The sequence below is a fragment of the Morchella importuna genome, assembly GCF_003444635.1.
Source record: "Morchella importuna strain M04M26 chromosome Unknown Morimp01GS005, whole genome shotgun sequence".
NCBI classification, from domain to species: Eukaryota; Fungi; Ascomycota; class Pezizomycetes; order Pezizales; family Morchellaceae; genus Morchella; species Morchella importuna.
The window spans coordinates 300,287-322,346 of NW_025763402.1; the positions used below are offsets into that span (position 1 = coordinate 300,287).

Here is a 22,060-nt window from a genome sequence, read left to right on the forward strand (position 1 = left end):
TGAGTCACTGAGAGAGAGTTGAGAGCAGTGAGAAGAGTTCCAAGAGTTAATTCGAGATACCCCCCAGGGAACAGAGAAGAGAAGCTGGCCATATTGAGCCTCATACATTAATACATACATCACTTTTTTATTTTTTCCCCACTCCACTCACACTCCCTCTGATCTTTGCTTCCACCACCCCCCCCCCCCCCCTTCCCAGTTTTTGAATTATCTCTTTTTCCAGTTCCTTGCCTCGTTCGATGTCTTACGATTCTACGCACCCACCATCTCGCCCAGCAAAGAACAATAGCTCTTCTCCGGCCGCCGCCACACAGAACGGCTCTGTAGGGTTTGCGTCGGCGAGTTCTCCTTCGGCGTCTACAGCTGCTGCAACCGCTACAATAGCTGCCACTGCTGCCCCAACAGCTTCTTCAGGTGCTCTGGGAGGTATGGGACTTACTTCCACTTTTTTCTGCTTCCGCCCTCTATTAGATAGCTAGGAGTTCCTAAACACCTACCTGCCACATGTCACGATCCGCCCGCTCCTATTTCCTCGGGCTTTCACTCCTGTGCTCTTCTCCCACCCATTCCCATCCATTGTCCTCACAAGGCTGACATCATACCTAACTCACCACCAGTTACCCCCAGTACAACCCCAACCGCAGCTCCTCCTCCGCCAACAATTCATAAACGAACATACCAAGCGTGCATTCCGTGCCGGCAGCGCAAGGTCCGCTGCGACCTCGGCTCCGTCGAGGCCCCCCACGACCCGCCCTGCGTCCGCTGCCGCCGTGAGTCAAAAGAATGCTACTTCTCCGCCACCCGCCGCAAGACACGCACGCCGTCCGTCACGGCCGATGACGCAGGCTCCGTGATAGGCATTGGCCGCGGCCGCGGCATGAGGGCGGGCGTCGGGGTGGGCGTGGTGCGGAAGCGCGAGGACGAAGAGAGCAGTGAAACCGGGGGCGCGCTAAAGAGACCGAGATCAATTGGCCACGGCTCGCCACTCGAAGACCCGGCGGGGGCGTACCCGCCATCAGAGTATAACTCCAGGAGCGGGAACCACGGCTCGCCGTACTCGACGCAAGGATACCATGATAAGATTGATCCCAGGCTGCAGATCCAGACCGCTTTGGAGCCCCGGCACGAACGCGAGTCGGCACAGTCAATCAATACCGATGTGACATTGCTGCAGACGCCCGTCTACAACTCGCATGAAGCGTTGCTCACGCTCATCGAGGCCGCCGGGAAGGATACGCCCTTATCGACAGGGGCAAAGTCCAACTCGGGCGATAGCGATTCGGAAGGGGAAGGTGACGACACAATCATTGGCAAGGGATCCGGCGAAGACCGACATCACCAGAGTAACGGTGACCACTATCAACACAACCACCAATCGCCTGTGGCGAGAGGTGCCGGCGCGGGTGTGCGGTTCTCGGAGATGGCTTCGCCGTCGGACGCGGCGGGGAGTAGCTTCACGAGCTCGCATGCCAGACGGAGGGCCGCAAGTACGAGTACTGTGTCGCCGGGGATGAGATCGCATGGGCGGAGCATGTCAATCTCGGCGATTCAGGACCCTAAGGAGAGGGAAGGCATGGAGAAGAGTATTAGAGCGTGGAATAAATTCAGATTCGTAAAAGCCGGGTGGTTCACTGCCCGAGAGGCAATTGGATACGTAGAATAGTAATTTTTTCTTTTGAATCTCAGAGGTTCGGCATGGCTGATTTCGTGTAGCTTTTATCACCATCTGCACCCCTTGTCGCCAACACTTACTTCGCCGAATTTACAGCATATAACGCATCCAATTCATCACCCAATGCTGCTGAAGCATGAGCCGTTTTTAACAACTATCATTCTTCTAATCACCTCTCGCTATATGATCTTGCCTGCTCCAGGTGGCACGTCTCGATCATATGCAATCCATGATATGCTTTGGCGGGAGGTGCGCGGTGGTTGTGAAGGCCTGATGTGGGGTGGTGGGTGGGGCGGCCTTGGTACTACCCACGCCGGTGGCGGCATGGGCGGTTTTGGGGGCATGGGACCGGGTGGACCAGGTGGTACAAGTGCAACAAAGGGTCTCAGAACTTTGGGCACGGTGGAAGGGCTGCTCATCCTTACAGAATGGCATGTCCGGGGGCTCCATTTCCCTATGGATGTTGAAGAGGGATACTGGATGGTCGATGTTAGCGATGACGAAGACGACTATGTGCACCCTGGGCGAGCCAAGAGGGCAAGGCCAAAGGGCGGAGTGGTCGAAGGCCTCGGTGACAGGATTGAGAATATCTTGGAGCCCGCTTATCGGAGTGATCGCATGAGTTGGATGCTACTCGGGAATGCCCTTGCCCTGGCGTATGAACTGGGTGTTTTTGACGAGATTGACGAACCGGTATCGCAAACACCCCCACATGCTGAACTTGATGCATCTCGTCTGCGCTTCCAGCGTATTCAGAAGCTCCTTTTGGTGTATGTTCTGCAACTTGCGTCCCGCCTTGGATGGACGTCAATGATTCCGCGCCATATCACACACCTAGTCCGCCACAAGTTGAACTCTCAGGCACCGTCTCCTGCATCTGTTTCCGTCAATTCTGCTCCCAACAGCTCATGGGACCCTCGTGGTTCCCGGACGAGGTGGGAGAACGAAGACGAGCTCCAGGATGTCGTGTTCCACACGTGGGTCGATTTGACTATGCTGATGAAATCGTCTGGTGAGAAGTTGTTCCCCAGCAGAAGTGCAACGAAGAGTATCATGCGTAGCGGTAAGTACGTATCGTTGCTGGAGTACTTCCAGCCGCTGCTGAGGGATTGGAAGAGGGAATTTGAGGCGTTGGGACTCCCGGAGCCGATTCAGCATATTCTAACAATGGAGTATGAACATGTCCGCTTCTATATCAATTCTCTTGCTTTGCAGGCGGTTGTGGATCGATGCACGTACTACAACAAGGGTTTGAACGGCGCCGCCAATACAAATGGAGCAGCGATGAACGGCAATGGCAATGGGTCCAACAATTTTGCGGCATTGATGCAGCTGAGCAGCCAAGATATGGAGTTCATTAATGAAGTTGTAGACGCAAGCCGGGCCCTGCTCCGTTGCGTAGTAGAAAAGATGCTGCCCGGCGGGTATCTTAAACACGCACCCGTCCGTATCTACCTCCGGATCCTCAGCGCAAGCATGTTTCTCCTCAAGGTAAGACCGCACTCCCTATCCCACATCAGCCTCATTACTGACAACCAGCAGACCTTCGCCCTCGGCGCCCCTGAAGAAGAAGTCGCCATCTCCATCACACTGATCGACCAGACGGTTTTGGCACTCCGCAACGCTTCCGTCGACGACGTCCACCTCGGCCTGCGCTTCGCCGATCTCCTCGAAACGCTCACAAAGCGGATTAAGCTCCGCTTCGTGCGTATGTCACGCAGCCGCGCCGGCACGCCCGTGCCACCCTCCTCAACCATGCCATTGAAGGCCAGTCAGCTCGACATGACGATTCCGCGCACGCCTGATGCAGATCCGAGTATGGGAATGCCGCCGCCTCCAACGCCAACGGGGATGGGTTATGAGCTGGGTGTCAACTATACGCATGAGGGATTCGCGGGTGGGGAGGTCCAGGATGATCCGAACTTCTTTTGCGGGTATGAGGACTGGTTGGCGCTGCCGATTGATCCGATTGTTGGTGCGGGGTTTAATGGCGTTACGCAGAGCCAGATGGGGCCTGATGTGGGTGGGGTGGATTTGTTGGAATTATTGTTGGGTGGTGGTGGGAGTGCGTGATGGGTGGTTGATGGGTAGTGAGTGGGATTAGGAGTTTGGTTCTTTTTTTTTCTTTCCTTTCACCCTGGGTTTGGAGGAGTTGGTCATGTGTCAGTATTTGTGTTTTTATTTTCTCTTCTTTTTTTTTCTTCTTTTTTTTTTTTCCGGCTTTGTTTTTTATACAATGTAGTTTAAATGGTTTCAGCTATTTTGTTTTGTTGGCTGTGGTTTCTGCTTCTGCTTCTGCTTCTTCTTCTGCTTCTTCTTTTTTCAAGTTTTCTTACTGTGCGCCAACGTGATGAGTAATGGTCATGCTATATGGAAGGGATAACGTTTTACTGATAATGAAATTGCCTCTTAAATTTCTTTTTTCTCCCCCCATTCTTTCGAATTTTCTGTTTTACTCTCTTCTTTTTTTATTCCCTCCTTATGTCCATCCCCATGTACTCTCCCATCATCTCCCCGGTCTCTTTTTTCTGTCTGGCACGGATCGATGGGGCGTAGAGGTCAAAGTCGTGATATATTAGAACCTAATGGGCGGGTGGGTAGGTAGCTACGATGTAAGGCCGGGTTAATACATAAAAAAAAAAGACAATAGAAAGTTTTGATTCACCATAGCGTATCACTCGCGTTTTACGCCCCCGCCGGTGACTGCCAAGCCTACCACTATGACTACAGCCGCCTCGTTATAGTGATGGGGTCGGGACCGAAAAATGGTATCCTTATATCGAGGTTATCACTATACAGAATGAGGGTTAGGTTTTTTTTTGGATTGAGGCCGGAAAGAAAAATAATCCAAATTGACAGCGATTCTTAGGGTATAGATGTGTGACTGTTTAAGTACATATACAGTCTCATTCATATTTTTAGTCTTGTTTCCAGGCTTTTTGTCACGTAAAATGCCTGAAAATGCTGGCCCTCCCCCCTTTCTGGGTCGCTCGCCACACCCAAATTTACTCTTGTTATAAGGATACCCATAGAAATCTTCACTAAATACCTAGTGATATCCTTATATAAAAAAAAATCACTAAACCCCATACTAAAAAGTTGGGACCGGTGGGTGTCATCCTTATAACGAGAATATCACTATATGCAGTATCACTATAACGAGAGGCAGCTGTACATGTATGGTGATCTCATTCCTTGATGGAGGTTTTGTAGATTGGGGGGCCTGGTGGCAGCTCCCAAACTTGCATAGCATCACCCTAAATGGGAGTGGCTTGTATGATAGCTTTAGTCTGCCGTATACCTTTACCTAAAGGGACCTTATTAAAATCGGTTTCTTTTTTTTTTAATTAAAACGTTATTTTGGGGAGGAGGGTGGATATAAAATGAACAAAAAGTACTGCAGCTGGTTGACCAATTCCAGCTACTACTCCCACCCCTGGCTCGAACCCAGGACCTTCCGTCGTCCTGAGCGCAAACACTCGGTGTCTAACCTGACGAGCAGTCCAACTAACCGCTAGACCACTCGCCCTTGTGGGATATTGCCTGTAAGTGGTAGATAACACAATCAGTGCCAAGACGAAACTGGAATACCTAGCCCTGTTCTTGTCAGCCAATCCCGAACTTCCTGGTGCAGTTGATATGAGGATAGTGATGCCGTTAACGTTATTCGGCGTCGTGATATGATGGTAGTGGTAGTATTGGTGTCTGGGGAAATCGAGTACATGTACCTACATATATGGGGCTTGTTATGGTAACGGGCTAAGCGTCTTCCCTAGTCTTACTTGTTGGACTTGTGAAGGTGGTGCTTGTTCCAAATCTCTGGCGTACACTTAAACCCCCGTGTTCCGGGGTTGGGTGTTTGTGTCGAGTGATATTTCGTATGCTTAGTAATAATACTCGGGATTTGCCCCTGGGCAAGGGTTTAATATGCTTGGCGATTTTGAGGCCACAGTTCGCGGATCTGTTGCTCACGCCCTCTGACGACTGCAGCTCTCATCTATATCTCCTAAAACCTTTGCCCACAGTAAACGTTTCGTGCCTTTTTTTCCTTCACCGCTCTCATTCGACTGTAATAAGCAACACATAATTTACCGACCCCGTAAAAGCGACGATGCATCTCTCGAGCTGGAGCTCGACCATGGCGAGCCTGCTCGGTCTACTAGCGCTGCAGGTACAGTCGGTTTCCGCACAGTCTTCAAACGACGAAGACATCAAGACCGTTCCCCTGCGCACACACAGCTTGTACCAGGTTTGTTTCGCCTCGGATTGAGAAAGAGAATGAAAGATTCAAGAAAATTGACGCTGGGTAACAGCCGTACCTGGACTCGGAACTCCAGAGTCGGTGGTTTGATTGGGGTGGGGACACAATCATTCGCGCGGACCAGTAAGTTAACCGAAACATGTTTTTGCTCTGGGGGTATGGGCGATGAGTGGTTATGTTGATTTGCTGCTGTAGGTATATTCGCTTGACGTCAGACAGACAGGCACAGTCCGGGTGGCTGTGGTCGCGCCTTCCCTTGACAGCTACAAACTGGGAGGTACGGCGATCTTTTGAAGGGCTTTCAAAGACGGCGAGATGAGACTGACGGGGGGTTTTGTTTTGGGGTAGATTGAGTTTGAATTCAAGATCCACGGAGCCGGGAACCTCTATGGCGATGGAATGGCCATGTGGATAACCAAGCAGCGCGCCCAGACTGGCCCGGTATTTGGCTCAGTTGACAAATTTGAAGGATTGGGTATCTTTTTTGATACCTACAAGAACAACCGCCCTGGAATCATTTTCCCATACGTCATGGCAATGCTTGGTATGCAGCTCCTTATACATCGACTGGGGGTGGGGGCGGAGTAGCTGCAGGTTCTAATTGGCATTTCGAACTCTAGGTGACGGCGAAACTTCGTATAACCATGAAAACGACGGCAAGGATAACGAATTGGCTGGATGCTCAGCTAGGGGTCTGCGCGGTGCGGTCATTCCCACGAAGGGGAAGCTTACATATTTCCAGGAGAACTACCTCCAGCTTGAATTGCAGTACAAGAATGAGGACCAATGGGTTACTTGCTTCAACGTCCACAATGTCACTCTGCCGCAGATCGCATATCTTGGATTCACAGCACACTGCGGAGAGCTTAGTGGTGAGTTAACTTTCTACATGTATCTTTCTTAATTTCTCAGTATGCCTAACGATATCTGGTATAGATAACCACGACATCATTACCATTTCGTCCAAGAACCTCTACTCGATCAACCCCAACCGTCCCGATTCCAACTCACAAACGACCAGGCCCAACAAGATTACCGAGAAGCCGGCCACAGAGTCTGGGGGATGGGGCTGGTTCTTCCTTAAGTTTGTTGTCTTTATCGTCGTCCTGATTGGAGGATACGTTGGATACACTGCCTACAGGGCACAAAAGAGAAGCTCCCGCTTTTAATATCCCACATTCCCCCCACCCGCTTGTTTAAAATATGCTTTTCTTTCTTCTTTTCAAGCTTCTTCCGCACTATATCTTTCTTTTTCTGTCTTATGTATGGTTTCCTCCTCCTCCCAGGTGTGTTAGTATGTTTGTCAGATTTGATGAAATGATTTATCTCTGGATTTGGAGAAAAGAAAAAAAGAACAAAAGGCGCAATTCCTCAATCAATGACTTAGGCTCCTTTTTTTATATCCACCGATACCTCTGTTCCGTTCGTTTCTTTGTTTGTCCTACACGTGTATTGGCGCACTTGGTGCTTTATTGGTGCTTTGAGAGCTGGCGGCAAGTATGTAGTCGGTCAGTCAGTGTGCGAATGAAATGAAAATTTCTTGCGAGTGATGGCTCAAGATGCAGCTAAAAAGTGAAGCTCGGGCCGTTATATGACACGCTCGTTGCAGTGCGCTTTGCCAGCCTAGACTGAGTCATTGGCTAGCATTACATGTGCACCCACATCGAGTGATCGATCCCAAACCTTGAAATTTAAAGTGAAGGGTTATATAGGCATACAACTGAGTAGATACAGCTCTCACTGTCTAAGCTCTATTCTACTTGTACTTTCCTGGCGTTCGTAAAAGGAACTACCATAGGCTTAGCGCGTTTTATACTGATTACAATAGATATTAATAGTTCCACAAACGTCAAAAAATATGAGTATGAGGAAAATAGCTGGTAAATTGACTTAGCTCTGCTAAGTTATCTGAGCAGGGAGAGCCTTGCCCGTGTCGAGCAGATCTGTGGGGCAGGGCTATGCTTCGAGTGCATGGCGACCACGCAGGCTTAATTCTTCACAAACACCTAACAGTGAGTATTGAAACTCCTATTGATTGACCTGATATTGAGGTAGTTTATTAGTACGATTTCTTCAATATATGAGCCTAATAATGGGTCCGAGTCTGCTTGTTAGCTTGAGCCTTTTACTGAACGGATTGCTACAGTAGAAGCTCCGCTAGCCTGTATGAGAGGATCGGCAACTCACCTTCGTATCCTTATCAACTACGCATACAGCTGCTGCGGTTTGTCCTACATGGAAAAAACAAAAAGTACTCAGCAGAACACGGGGATAAACCCATGCGCCCACCAGCCCCCATTATCAACTCCGCAAAATGGCCACAAGCTCTTTAAGAACGGCCCCGCTCGTTCTCGTTACCGGGTATTCCATCCATTCATCGAACCACTAAACAAAACATCAAATCAATGGCCGAACTCCTAGGAACCGCCGCTAGTGTGATCGCGGTCATCCAGCTCACCGCGGCCGTGGCCTCGCTGAGTTACGAGTACATCAGCGGAGTAGCGCGCGCGCCCTCCGAGCTCCAGCGCTTCATGAACGAGCTGAAAGCGCTCACAGCGGTGCTGTCGAGGCTGCAGATGTTCGCGCTGGACAACCCGGATATCGCAGACTCGTGGGGACTTGGCGAGGAGCTGCGCAGATGCGCGGAGGAGTTGAAGGATGTCAAAGAGAGGCTGGAGCCGAAGAGAGGTTGGTGGGGGACGGCCTTGGGGAGGTTGCAGTGGCCGTTGGGGGGGAGGGAGACGCTGGATTATGTTTGGAAGATAGAGAGGCTGAAGAGTCATTTTACGCTGGCTATGACGGCCGAGAATAGGTGAGTTTAGATAGTCTTGGGCCCCAGTCGAGGGGGTTGGATGATGTATTGTTGGAGGGCTTCATGCGTGGACCAAGGATTTTTAGAAATGTGCTGACCTAGTGGGTTAAGGACATTCTCAAAAGTGATTGATAAGAACGTGCAGGATATAAAACGAGATCTCTACTCGCATACTTCAGAAATGAAAACACAGCAGCTTAGTAGTTTGCCGAGAATTCTCTGAAAGGTAATTAGGTATCTGACATAAATATAGATTCAGATCGGACAAATGTGTTGAACTGGCTATATCCTCTCCCATATGATGAAAAACATAGAGAGATTAGTGGGAGAAGACAAAAGAATACTGGTCAATGGATCTTAGGATTGCAAAATGTGCATAATTGGCTCGACCCGAATAACACAGGCTCTCGGCTTCTTTGGGCGTACGGGATACGTAAGTATTGTTACCAGAAACCACCACTCTTTTTCGTATGGAAACTGATAGTGCACGCCGTTCTAGCCGGTGCTGGAAAGACGTTTTTAAGGTCATAAAACGGCCATATTTAAAGACCCAGACTAGTACTAACTAAACATATATTGTAGTTCTTTCATAATCGATCACCTTCGGGCACAAAACCAGGCCTTGGTTTATATCTACTTCAACCACAAAGAACAAGACCAGCAAAAACCTATCCATGTCCTCTCTAGTTTTCTCAAACAGCTGTCATGCCAAAGTCCCAGCTTGCCAAAGGCAGTCAGGGACCTGCATAATAGAATAGAGAGCAAGCAGGAAAGGCCCACTCTCGAAGACCTCTATACTGCTTTGGTTCTCGTCGCAGGCTCTTTTTCTCAGACTTTTGTCGTCTGCGATGCATTGGATGAGTGTGATTTTGAGACTCAACGAAAGGATTTACTTCCTCTATTCCATAGAATGGAAAGTGTTGGCATAAGATTATTCTTGACTAGTCGAGAACATCCGGAAGATATCCAGGACTCCCTCCAAAGCTCACCAAAAGTCGAGCTTTCGGCAAAGAATGAGGATATTAAGATCTACATAGAGCAAAAGATAGATGAAAACCCAAGGGCGCGGCGTCTGATTTCGCAAGGCAACTGTAAGGACCGGATTATCGAACAATTGCAACAGAGCGCCAATGGAATGTGAGTCGAAGTGTACGCCCAGAGCTCGCTGGTTCGATCGGGTGCTAACAATCTGGGAGTTTAGGTTTTTATTAGTCTCTTTTCATATTAAACATCTGTGCCAACAAGCCACCGTGAAGCAGATATTGGTGGAACTCGACAATCTTTCTAAATCCTCCAACAAGGAAAGCCCCATGGATCCTACCTATGATAGGGTTGTCGATATCATCCGGTCCCAAACTCCAAATTTCGTAGAACTAGCCATGAGAGTCCTTACTTGGATAGTCAAAGCAAGATCCGTGTTAAGTGTCCGTGAGCTTCAACTGGCTGTATCTGTTGATGAGAAATGCACTGTTTTCGAAGAGTTTTCTTTGCCGGACCGAAAGACGCTTCTCGACGTATGTGGCGGGTTTGCATCAATAGACGAAAAGGACAGAGTTGTCCTTGTCCATCTGACAGTTCACGAATACCTCCTCCGGAAATCGATCATTCCCGAGGATGCAGAATTTCAACTTGCCATAGGGTGCACCACCTTTCTTTCCTATGATATATTCTCAAAGCCCTGCGAATCCTACCAACTAAGGTTTGCTCGAGAGAAATCATATCCCTTCATAAAATATGCCGCAAAACTACTCTATTCCCATGTCTTCAGATGCGACGAGACACTGCTGGCAGATGCCATCTTTCGGTTTCTTTCCAGTCCCGGAAATATCCAGTCATATCTAGACACCCTGGAGGTAACCCAGTGGAATATAGATACATGGCCAGCCCGCGGGCCCGCGCAGAGATCCCGGACCACCGGCCCGTTGCAGCTTGCGACTTCATTAAGATCAAAGCTCGTGGTCCAGATGCTACTCGATGGAGGAGCTGATATCGAGCACAGAGATTCCTCGGGAAGAACACCTCTATATATCTCCGTAGAGTTAGAAAACGAATCAATAACACGGCTACTTCTCGAAGGAGGCGCCAATACATCAGCAATATGTGGAGAGGTCGGGGGCAAGACACCCCATATCTCGGGGAATCCACAGGGAGAACCAGCAACGCCCACCAAGAAAGGCATAGTAGAGGTGTCAACAGTCGGGCCAAAAGGCCAGACGCGACTTCACACTTCAGTAGCAAAAACATCAAAATTCAGAAGCCAAGACATATCACCGCCCCACGCGGCAGTGCGGCGAGGGAATGCAGCAACCACTGAGTTACTCCTCAAGAAAGGCGCCGATGCATCCGAAACCGGATTATTCAGACGAACACCACTCGATGTCTCTCTAAGAAGAGAGAAAGAAGCGATGATTAAAATACTTCTTGAGAATGACGTTGACCCATCAGAAGCCGGCGACGATGGACAGCCCCCGCTCCATCTTTCGGCCGAGGGCTATAATTCAGCGATTACTCGACTCCTCCTCGACAACGGTGCAGAAATGTCGATAGTCGATCACAACGGAAACACACCGCTTCATGTGGCGTGTAGCCGCAAACCACTGGATCGTCGCTTGAATAATGCCAGTATTCTAGAAACAGTCTCGTTGATGCTTGAGCGGGGAGCCGATGTTACAGCTACGGATGGTGAAGGAAGGACTCCACTTGAGCTTACGACTTGTTATTATAATCCTGAGCTAGCAAGTCTGTTGGGAACTGTGGCCGTGAAATCATAGGGCGATGACGTGGAGAGTTTCGGGTGTATGTGTATGAGTGTTGGGAGAGAAATACCGGTACTAGCACCATAAAAAGGGTAGTTGGAGGTGGTGGTGCTAAGACCTGTTCGGTCTCTTTAGTTGATGTATTCATGATATAATTACGACCTTATATATATGGCAGAACGATAACAGTACCCTTTCTGTATACAAGAGTCAAAATAGAGTGATAGAACTACGTTCTCACCACGAGACAAAGTAAACTTTGAAGGCCTCCAGATCCATGTGATTGGCCAGCTACATGGGCTTGAAACTTGAAAGCGCCTCGACACGCAATTAATGAATTAAACAAAAAAAAAAAATCTTCCCGGCAAGCCGAAGATAGAACCGCACAGAGACCCGACCTGGAAGAAAGCATATAAGTACACAAGCAACACCCACCGTGGCCTCATGTACCATACCTCGACGCAAAAAAAGGGCCGGCATTTCAAGTGATAGCACATGACCCAACCGCGGTGCAGCGTAGAAAACCGCCCAGAGGATAACATATCCGCATGCTCACAGTTCCACCGAAATGGTCTAAGCTAGTTTAGGAAAAACCCACTCGCGCTCTCACCACTAGACAAAGTAGACTTTTCGGGTTCCATACAATCGGCTGGCTGCATGAGCTTGGAGTTATTATAGAGCGCCGATATTGAAAGACACAGAAAAACCCACCTCCCCGGGCATGCTGATGATGGGAGCACACGGAAAACCAGCTGAGAAGAGATTCGAGTATCCAAGAGCACAAGTAACACCGTGGCTTCGTGTATCATACCTTGTTGTCAAAAAGAGTGATGGCGGGCCTCCGAGTGATAGCACATGACGCAAACTCAAAAAACGTAGTTACCGATACGTTGCTTTTTAGCTCTTCTACAACGTAAACCAAGCGCTAAACCCTCGGTCTCAAACCCTAGGCAATAAATACATGACCACACAAGTGCCAACAAAACAGCAGCCTCTCCAAATCCATATCTACAGCCAGCCGGCCAGCCATTTTCAATTAGTATCCACCAACTCATACTTCGCCGCCAGCTCCAACGTCCTAAGCACGCCAAAATCCTCATCAAAATCCACCTTCGTATCCAGAAACGCCTCCTCCCACGACCGATCCTCACGCTCCACCACCGTCGCCGAGCGCCACACCGTCTCCGCCAGATGCGCCAGCATCTTCCAGTACAGCAGATGTCCGCCGCCCCGCACCTCCTGAAAGATGCCCCAATCGTTCCGCTGAAAGTACGCCCACCTGGTGGTGCGACGGTTCTCCCGAACCTTCTCCCAGATGCCCTTCGAAAAGTCCAGGCTGAAGAAGCCCTCCTCTGCAATCTTCAGCGGGAACCACACGCCCATAAAACACCTATTCCGCCACCCCGTCAGCACCTGCGTCTTCACAGTCTGCGCCCGCACCACCGGGTCGGCAATCCGCGGGCCGGTGCGGGCACTCGACTTTCTGTTGAACGGGAGCTGCGAGAGATAGAACTGGTCCATCAGGAACGCAATAAAGTGGATTTTCCCCAAGTCTGCGGGCGCGATCGGTATTGGCCGCCTCGCAAATGTCGTGATGCTCTCATACTTGAAGCGGTACGTCAGCAGCCACGCCGCATAAAAGTCCGCCATGTCGAGCACATCATCAACCTCAAACTCGACCGACTGCAGCCCCGGGCTTTCACTGACGACGGTCGGGACCATTGCAATATTGAGATGGCTCTCGTCCTGCAGCATCACCCAGTGCCGCGGGTCGCCGTCATACATGGGATATGTGGCGTGCACCAGCTGGTCGTGGTAGAATGCGCTGAAGCGCTCATAAAAGTAATTGTTCTCCTTTAGTTGAGGAATATCGGCGGTGCGCATCACGACGTTGTTCCTGTCCTTTGTGACTAGACGATCATGCAGTAGGCCTGCGAGCACGTGCTGGCCCTCCCGCGAGATCTCGCCCTGCACAATGTAGCGCTGGTAGATCAGGACCTCCTTTGCGGACTCGACGAGCACGGCGGTCGAGGGGATGCCCCTGAGGCCGGCGAAGTAGCGCTCGGTCATGAGCGTGAGCAGCGAACTGCAGTTGAGCTCGTACGTTGCGTAGAGCGCGGGGCCGTTCAAGCGTACGGCGAGGAGATGCTCGAAGCTTGTGCAGGCCTGGAGGAGCGACAGTCGGGTGCCGGCATCGAGCGCGCCCAGCACCCGGCTGGAGGGCGGGCGTGGGGGAGGCGGGGGCGGGGGTGCACCGGCGACCAAGGGGGGGATTATACCCGCTATGAGCGGTGGGGGTGGTGGCGCTCCGAGAATCATCGATGGGAAGGGCATTTCGATGGCTGGATAGACCGGTGGGGGCGGTGGCGGTGGCGGGACCATGGCGGGCGGGACCATGGCGGGCGGGACCATGGCGGGCGGGACCATGGCGGGCGGGACCATGGCGGGCGGGACCATGGCGGGTGGCATAATGGAGGCGTCAAAGTGTGTGTATTCTAAAATTTACGGGTTGCAGGCGGGGGACCATAAAATCTTTACCACTCGAGAGAGAGGCATCGCGGCATGCGGGAGGGCAGGCTGCTTAAATGTCGAGGTATGATCTGGCGTCGGGGGTGGGTAGGAACAAAGAGATATACATGCCGGGTCGTGCGTGGGTTGTTTTCCAACAAAGAGTCCGTCATGTTGCAAGACAATCCTTATTATATACGGCAATGCACAAAGAAAGAGGATCCCGAGAAATTTAAAAATCTCTAGTTGGCTGTGATTTGGTAATCAGTCTGTCAGTCGGTCTTCGAGAATCAAGGGGGTGTTTATATATATGCTTACTATGTAGTAGCTATTCTCTGTATCAGAACACAAGATCTCTTTGTTTCAGAATGCGAGACCAGATAACAAGGCCTTAAGGGACGGAGTGAATACACAGTCAATGATATAGTAATGTCGCTATGGCCCATGACAATCAGTGCAGAATGTAAAACGACGAAGTATTGATGATGACGAGAAGAGGATAAATCTCACCGATCCTCTCCATTATAAGTACAACTAAGCACATCACCTATCATAACGACAACACACGGTGGTCCTAAAGCTACACTAGTCAGAGGTAAATCCCCTCATCTCAGTAAAGTAAAATCAATCCCAAAGCCAGATCGACACCGTGTTAGTGCCCAGCCCCGTAGCCAGGTGTAAGATAGATTCTGTCCCACTTAACCCAAGACCCAAGACCCAAGACCCAAGACCCACTACCCACTACCTCAAGCCAACGTCCCCCCTCCTTCCTCGACCTCACGCGCCCTTACCACGAGCACCACCACCACCACCACCACTACAGCCACATAGCCCCCTAAACCACCATATACCACCCTCACCCTCACCACCCCCACCCCAGCACACACACACACCAAACCCACCACCGCACCACAACCCGATCATGATCCATCACTCGAACCTCACCACCCGGCCACGCCCCCAAATCTGTTCTTGGCAACATCTGTCACTACCACACCGATACTGATACAGCCCCGTCGATCACCGCATGTACACGACCACATGGCAGCTAGAGCCCCGCGTGGCTTGCGGTTTGCGGTTTGCGGTCATGGGGTATCACTCACCCACTCACACACACGGACTCACACTCACGGACTCACTTCCCCCGAAACAACGCTGTTTATGTATTGAAGCACATTGCAGAGTATGTATATGTAGCGTATACACCCTTTACCAACAAAAAGAACCGCACAAAAAGCGATCAAAAAAGAAAAAAAAGAAAACCAATGACCCCACGGCGCCCCGCCCGTCCGACCGACCGACCCACCACCATCAGAACTACACGCAGCTCCAACCCACCACCAGCACCAGAAAGAAAAAAGTGCGTAATAATATGCAACACCCTATGTATGTATGTAGCCTACATGCACCCATGCACCCATGCACCAAGCACCAGAGAAGAATATCGTACACACATCGAATCCATCCCCCACCATCTACTCCCGCTCCGCCGTCAACGCAAAACTCACCCCCAACAGCCCCATCCCCACAAACCCAAACACAAACGGCACACGACTCCCATGCTTCAGCGCCACCGCCTGACTAAACAGCGTCACCCCGACACTCGCCATAATCCCCGCCGTCACCGCAAACAGCACCCCATACCCCACACCGCCCACCTCCCCGTCCCCGCCGTCTCCCCCTCCTCCTCTCCCTTTCAGCACAACCGCCGCCAACCCCGCACCAAGCGGTTGCGCCATCCCCCCCAGCACCGACGCCCACAGCACCGCCTTCCCGCGGCTCCGCAGCGCTAGGAAGAGTGGTAGGGACATGATGAACCCCTCGGCGATGTTGTGGATGAATAGCGCGAGAAAGACGCTTAGCCCTAGTGCCGGGCTGGCGTGGTTGGTGGCGTATGTGATGAAGCCCTCGGGGATCTTGTGCAGCGCGATGGCGAGCGATGTCTGGACGCCGATGCTCAGGAACTTGTTTTTGGCGACGTGGTGGTGCCCGCGCTTGTCTGTGTCGGGCGACACGTGCGCGTGGGAGTGGGTGCCGCGGGGTGGTGGTGGTGGTGGGGGCGGTGGTGCGTGTGCGTGTGCGTGTGCGTGTGCGTGCGTGGGGGCACTGGAGGAGGCGGGCGTAGATGTAGGTGCGGGTGCGGGGGGCAGCAGTGCGCCGTCGCCGCTGACGCCGGCGCTGTCGTCGGCGAGCAGCAGCACGGGGTCGCAGCGCTGCTGACACACGTGGTCCGTAAAGCCATAACACGTCCCGTCGCCTCTGCACTTTACGAAGCCGCTCAGCTTCTGCTTGATGCTCGGCTTCCTCACCAGCGGCGGCGGCTGCGCGGCCAGCAGCGGCGTGGTTTCTGCTGCTGCGCCGCCGTCGCCGCCGGACTCGAGGTCCCGCGGTGGGTGGGGCGGGAATTTGGGTTTGGCCTCGGTGGAGGGGTGGTCGTCGCAGTTGACGATGCTGCTGGGTAGTAGGTGGTGCAGGGTGTCGGAGACGATCTGGAGGCCGGCGACGCCGGCGAGGAAGGCGCCGATGGTGGCGTAGGCTGCTGTCGTGCTGGAGGTGGTGGCGAGGAAGTAGCTGTGGGCTTTGGGGAGCATGCCGTAGAGGGCGCTGTAGAACTATATGCATGTAGATAAGTTGTTAGTATCTCCACTTGCACCAATATTCTATGTCCAAACATTCCCAAAGAAAAAATAGAGTAACAGCCCAGCTATAGCTAGCAAAGAAGCAAAGAAGCACCAAACGTACCATAACACCAAACGACAGCGACAGCGACGCCGACAGGAACGTCGTCGACTCGCGGATACTAAAGTGCTTCCACCGCGGAACTTGCCGCGTGACAAGGTCCAGGCAGATTATGGACGATCCGGCAACTACATGCACACAACAGGCCCTGTCAGTGATCGGCTGCACATGTTTTGCCCGGGAGCGGGAGGAGGGGAGGGGGAGGAGGGATGAAGGGAGGAGAGGATGTAGATAGCGTACCACAGGCGAGCCCGCTGGCGCAGGCGAGAATCCACCCGGTTTTGTCGTCGTCGGAGGCCATGGTGGGTGCAAAAAGGAATGATTCGAGGTGGGATTGGGTGGTGAGCGGGGGGGGGTTGGTGTCGAATCGGTGGAGTAGAACGGAATGGGACGCGGGGGTATCAGCAGCAGCAGTGCCGGGAAGAAGCAATGAAGGGAGTAGAGTAGAGAAGTGGTGTTGCTTCCTTTTCTCCTCGTCTCGTCCGTCGTCTCGTCTCGTCTCGATGCAGGCAAACAAGCAAGTAAGTTTTTCGCAAGGATGTTTATCGCAGATCAGATCTTCTCCACTAACCACTGACTGCAGCAGTACATACAGGGGGAACGAACAAACAGCTGTGTGTGTGTGGGTATGGGTGTATGTGGAGAGAAAAAGAAGAAGGAGTGAGTGGGAGGAGCTTTCTTTTACAAATAGATAGCTTCACACCAGGTTATATAAAGGGGAGCTGGGCAGAGAGGATTAGAATACTCTAGGTACGCCCACGTACGTACAGACAGACAGGCATGACGGGATGTGACTCCATAGATGCATTTTATTAGAGTGGATTTTCCTGGGCTGGCATGGCATGGACGGTGGACACCCTTCTGGATACCCCCCCCACCCCTTCTACTCTCGCTCACACCCTTGGGTACCTTACCTACCTATGTACTTACCTACATGTATCTTGTGCTCGGACTTGGTGAGTGAGCGAGCGTGAGTGAAGGAAGGGAGCGAGGGAAGGAAGGGAGGGAGCGGGGGAGGGAACGAAGGGAGGGAAGGGAGGGGGGCTGCAGCGACTGACTGAGTGGGTGAGTACCTGGATGGGTAGATTAGATTCAGGCATAGAAGTGTTGTAGGCAATCGTGGGGCTGCACGCGGCCCGAGATAGAGTATTCACTCTACCGTCCTGTCGACAGGTGAGACAGCCGATAAGAGTAGAGTAGAGTATGTAGGTAGGTACATGTATGTTCTAAGCTACTGTCTGTCTGTCTGTCTGTCTAGCGAGTAGCCAGAGTCTCGCGAGCGGAAACAGAAACAGAAACAGAAACAGAAAAAGAACATCCGCACTTGAGTTCTCGGTTCCAGATCATGTATCCACAATTACACTTAATCTGCTCTACTCTATCTGCGCAAACATGTACGGGTCACACCCGATCGATGGTGATCACACTCATGGCAGACTACCTATTGCATTATATTACATTCGATACTCTCCATGTGTCTGTCTGTCTGTCTGTCTGTCTGTCTGTCTGTCTATCTGTCTGACACCCACATCCCAGCAATTAAGCGTACCTCCACACCCGATAACGACCCATCCAATCCCACCCAGAGTATTTCTCATCCCTGTGTCCCCAACCCAACCCTGCGTGCATGCAGTCACGCGCCACGCTAGCCCCTTTCAAGCGCGGGGCATTTCTGCAAGGGTACCATCCATACCATCCATAACAGTAACAACAGTAACACAATTAGATAGTTCCCATCTCTCTCCCCAAAATCCCATCCCCCCACAACACATCCCACCAACAATGTCCAAAATCACACTCGGAATCATCGCCGCCGCCTCTGCGGCCACCGGCGCCGCCGCCACAGCCTTCTATCTAGGGACGCAGCCCAAGGCCACCACCACCACCGCCGCCGGTATTGCGTCGAAGCACCCTGTGCGGCGGAAGCCCGAGGAGGGCGGGCCGTGCCCTGTGGACCCGAGCGGGCTGTTCAAGTATGGTGAGTGCGCTTGCTTCCTGTGCTACAGGCACCCAGTGTTAGTGAGAAGGCAGGCGTACATGGCTAACGCAACACACACCCAGGCTTCCCCGGCCCCATCGCAGACCTAGCCACCCGCCAGCTCTACGTCTCCTCCTACGACCGCCGCACCCGCAACCCCCACTGGGTACCCCCCCCCCCCCTCTCCCCCTCACCACACCCCACTAACCCCCTCCCCTCCCATAGGTCGCCGAGCACATCACCCCCGCCTCCCTCTCCTCCCGCGACGGCGACCGCAGCAACAGCAAATTCCTCGAAGACGACACCCTGCCCCCCCAATTCCGCGCCCTCCTCAAAGACTACTACCGCTCCGGCTACGACCGCGGCCACCAGGCCCCCGCCGCCGACGCTAAATTCTCGCAGGTCGCCATGGACGAGACCTTCTACCTCAGCAACATGTGCCCGCAGGTCGGGCAGGGCTTCAACCGCGACTACTGGGCGCACTTTGAAGACTTTTGCCGCCGCCTCACGGGGCACTACCCCAGTGTGCGCATCATCACGGGCCCGCTGTACCTGCCGAGGCAGCACGCGGATGGCAAGTGGCGGGTGAGTTATGAGGTTATTGGCGATCCGCCGAATGTGGCGGTGCCGACGCATTTTTATAAGGTTGTTGTTGCGGAGGGGGGGAAGGAGGATGGGGGGGGGAGTGTGGCGGTGGGGGCGTTTGTGTTGCCGAATGCGCCGATTGGGAATAGTGTGGCGTTGAGGGAGTTTGAGGTGCCGCTGGAGGTGGTGGAGAGGGCGAGTGGGTTGGTGTTTTTGGAGAAGCTGGAGAAGGGGAGGAGGAGGGAGCTGTGTAAGGAGATTGAGTGTTCCCTGGTGGTGAGGGAGTTTAATCAGGCGAGTAAGGGCGAGAGGAAGCCGAGGAAGTAGATGGGAGATAGGGGAGGCGTGTTGATGGGCTTGTGGGTAGATACATAGATGGGCCAATGACAAGTAGCTTTTATAATCTTTTCTTTTCTATAAACTGTACGTGACTGAGCTCTCAACAGTTTCCATAACGCATACCAGGATTGTGTTAGATCCTTGCCCCACCCAATAGCCTAGGACATACACACAGAACACATCCACAGAAACCCACTGCCCCACAAACATCCCGTGTCACAGGCGCACAAGTTACTCACCACATAGTGTTCCGAGTGACAGTCTATGATGCGCCGTGTATCCAAGCCAACACACCACAGATCATCAGCCAAAGGTGAAGTTCCAGTTATTCTCACCAAGATCCTTCTAGCTCTAAACTACATACAGACCTCGACCAATTACTAATAAATCATTCAAGCCAGCCAGCCAGCTTAATCATGGAATATCACTCGGTATGATCTCTAGCTGGAATTTCGATCTCGGGCTCGAGGTTGGGGTGCTTGGGCTCGGTCAGAGGTGAGGGGTGATGGGTGAGTATGAGAGGGCTGACGGACTGGGTAATATATTAACTGGGCTTGCGGATTGACGGTCTGGTTGGTTGCTCGTGGTTCAATTCGGCGTGTAATCCCTAATTCTTATATATGGTTCCTAGATAATTTGTTAACTCTTAATTCTTAACTCTTAATTCTCAACTCTTAACTCTTAACTCTTAACCCTTAACTCTTAACCCTTAACTCTTAACTCTTAACTCTTAACTCTTAACTCTTAACTCTTAACTCTTAACTCTTAACTCAACTCAGCACGCACGAATACATCCCCCCCACCGACCCATCCCATACACACAACCGCAATGACCACACACCCACACCGGCAGCTGTCTCCCAAGACTAAGACTACCGGACCCCACCGAGACCCACTGTTTGGGCGTTAACATGTCTCCAGCCCCCCCCCCCCCCCCCATCCCAAACCTTCTTGAGATGCCATCTCTAACCCCGAGAACTCCATATGTTCCCTTTGATCTCTAGCTCTGGTAGTAGCGTGTATTGAGCTCTAAACATGTACGTACACCCTGATCCTCCACCTGCACCACTGCCCCTTGCTGCTTCAGCTACCAGCGGGACTGCTCAGCGTCCTCTGGGCTTTGTTATTGACATTCGACCCGGAAGACGCGCTGCGGGGCTTCTGGGGACAGAGCAAGGCCCGCGAGCTTGGCTTCCGCGGGCGGAGCTTTCTGGGGGGTTGCTCAGGAGCAGCTTGGGGGACGGGTGTGGGTGCAGCAGAGGCGGCTGCAACAGACGTGGGTGCAGCGGGCGTGGGTGGTGCGGTGAGGATAGTGGAAGCCGCGGAGGTATATGAGGGCAGGAGCGGGTGAAGAGTACTGCCAGACAAAGGCTGGATTAAAATGTCAGTACTATCAAAGGAGCGTGTGGGGGAGAGAACCTGAGAGATGCTACTTACGGATCATTGTAACCAGTTTTACTCAAGAGCTTTTTGAGAGCATGCTCTATTTGAGGCCTTTCTGAGTCAAGTAGCTTCGGCGTTTTGTGATCGCTGAAGGAAATCATTTGGAGGAATAGTTGGGGGAAATAATCGAAGGGCCTGTTAAGGGCTTTTAACTGCGGCCGTTGAAGGACTTAGTTCGATCGTAGTTGTTGAAGGACGAAATCAACGGAGAAACAAAGGGAGCCGGAAGAAATAGTTCTTTTTATAGAGTAATCCTGTGGACAGCCTGCACATGCGGCGTATGTCTGCAGACTAAAGGTATTGCCACCATCTCCGAGTCCCCTTCGTTAAAAGAATACTGTAAACATATAATTACGGGCGAGGGGGAAAAAAAAAAGTGGGTATCTGCACAAACCCGTGAAGTTTGATACCCAGTGCTGCTAATTCCTGATCGATAAGATGTAGGTACATATATGCACCTACCCGATGACCGAAGGTGTACCTACTCTGCTCTAGAGGGCGTCCTCGACAACCCTGTATGTACACACCGCTTTGATCAGCTAATTCTTTCATTGGCCCTGCGCAGGAAGCAAACATTGAGGAGCCTCACCTTTAACACGGTTCTATGGGCTGTAAAGGGCCAAGTAGATACTCCGCTGAAGTGGTGTGAACGTACAGGTTGCCCCCAAGCCCTCTCGTGCCATAGATTAAAGGCACTAGGTATGTATTATTTAGATTAAGACACGTACGTACGTCAGCACCCGTATAGCGAGTCAATCTCCGAGCGCATTATCCAGGCAGGCAGCGAGCCAACCTTCGAGTCCTAAGCAAGCAGCCAACAGCCAGCCCCCGAGTCCCCATAAGCAAACAGCTCGTCAACCCCCGAGAGTCTGAAAACCAAGCTTGGCGTGGGAGCGAGCGGGCGAGTGATGTGTTGTGATCGTAGCCAGACATGCGGCTGATCTGTATTTTTCATAGCTCGAATGAC

At 52.0% G+C, this 22,060-nt stretch overlaps 8 protein-coding genes across 8 annotated transcripts; 5 read left to right on the forward strand and 3 right to left on the reverse strand.

Moving 5' to 3' along the window:
• Nucleotides 1-239: 239 nt before the first annotated feature.
• LAJ45_02637 (uncharacterized protein) lies at nt 240-3,745 on the forward strand (the record flags this gene model as incomplete). Its single annotated transcript, XM_046112228.1, has 4 exons — nt 240-426; nt 618-1,662; nt 1,714-3,163; nt 3,215-3,745. The coding sequence occupies 4 exons, from the start codon at nt 240-242 to the stop codon at nt 3,743-3,745; spliced, it is 3,213 nt and encodes a 1,070-aa protein (XP_045974354.1).
• A 2,038-nt stretch (nt 3,746-5,783) lies between these two features.
• On the forward strand, nt 5,784-7,102 carry LAJ45_02638 (uncharacterized protein; the record flags this gene model as incomplete). The annotated part of the gene is made up of 6 exons (XM_046112229.1): nt 5,784-5,921; nt 5,986-6,056; nt 6,129-6,210; nt 6,282-6,477; nt 6,554-6,805; nt 6,870-7,102. 6 exons carry the CDS (start codon nt 5,784-5,786, stop codon nt 7,100-7,102), a joined length of 972 nt encoding a protein of 323 aa, XP_045974355.1.
• Nucleotides 7,103-8,338: 1,236 nt separating this feature from the next.
• Nucleotides 8,339-9,957, forward strand: LAJ45_02639 (uncharacterized protein; the record flags this gene model as incomplete). The annotated part of the gene is made up of 7 exons (XM_046112230.1): nt 8,339-8,745; nt 8,857-8,945; nt 8,999-9,178; nt 9,245-9,269; nt 9,328-9,370; nt 9,831-9,882; nt 9,947-9,957. The coding sequence occupies 7 exons, from the start codon at nt 8,339-8,341 to the stop codon at nt 9,955-9,957; spliced, it is 807 nt and encodes a 268-aa protein (XP_045974356.1).
• Nucleotides 9,958-10,709: 752 nt separating this feature from the next.
• Nucleotides 10,710-11,516, forward strand: LAJ45_02640 (uncharacterized protein; the record flags this gene model as incomplete). The annotated part of the gene is made up of 1 exon (XM_046112231.1): nt 10,710-11,516. The coding sequence occupies one exon, from the start codon at nt 10,710-10,712 to the stop codon at nt 11,514-11,516; it is 807 nt and encodes a 268-aa protein (XP_045974357.1).
• Nucleotides 11,517-12,533: 1,017 nt separating this feature from the next.
• Nucleotides 12,534-13,970, reverse strand: LAJ45_02641 (uncharacterized protein; the record flags this gene model as incomplete). Its single annotated transcript, XM_046112232.1, has 1 exon — nt 12,534-13,970. One exon carries the CDS (start codon nt 13,968-13,970, stop codon nt 12,534-12,536), a length of 1,437 nt encoding a protein of 478 aa, XP_045974358.1.
• Nucleotides 13,971-15,484: 1,514 nt separating this feature from the next.
• Nucleotides 15,485-17,049, reverse strand: LAJ45_02642 (uncharacterized protein; the record flags this gene model as incomplete). Its single annotated transcript, XM_046112233.1, has 3 exons — nt 15,485-16,621; nt 16,752-16,876; nt 16,989-17,049. The coding sequence occupies 3 exons, from the start codon at nt 17,047-17,049 to the stop codon at nt 15,485-15,487; spliced, it is 1,323 nt and encodes a 440-aa protein (XP_045974359.1).
• Nucleotides 17,050-18,375: 1,326 nt separating this feature from the next.
• LAJ45_02643 (uncharacterized protein) lies at nt 18,376-19,638 on the forward strand (the record flags this gene model as incomplete). The annotated part of the gene is made up of 4 exons (XM_046112234.1): nt 18,376-18,428; nt 18,479-18,726; nt 18,810-18,892; nt 18,952-19,638. The coding sequence occupies 4 exons, from the start codon at nt 18,376-18,378 to the stop codon at nt 19,636-19,638; spliced, it is 1,071 nt and encodes a 356-aa protein (XP_045974360.1).
• A 1,095-nt stretch (nt 19,639-20,733) lies between these two features.
• Nucleotides 20,734-21,194, reverse strand: LAJ45_02644 (uncharacterized protein; the record flags this gene model as incomplete). Its single annotated transcript, XM_046112235.1, has 2 exons — nt 20,734-21,007; nt 21,088-21,194. The coding sequence occupies 2 exons, from the start codon at nt 21,192-21,194 to the stop codon at nt 20,734-20,736; spliced, it is 381 nt and encodes a 126-aa protein (XP_045974361.1).
• Between the last annotated feature and the right edge of the window lie 866 nt (nt 21,195-22,060).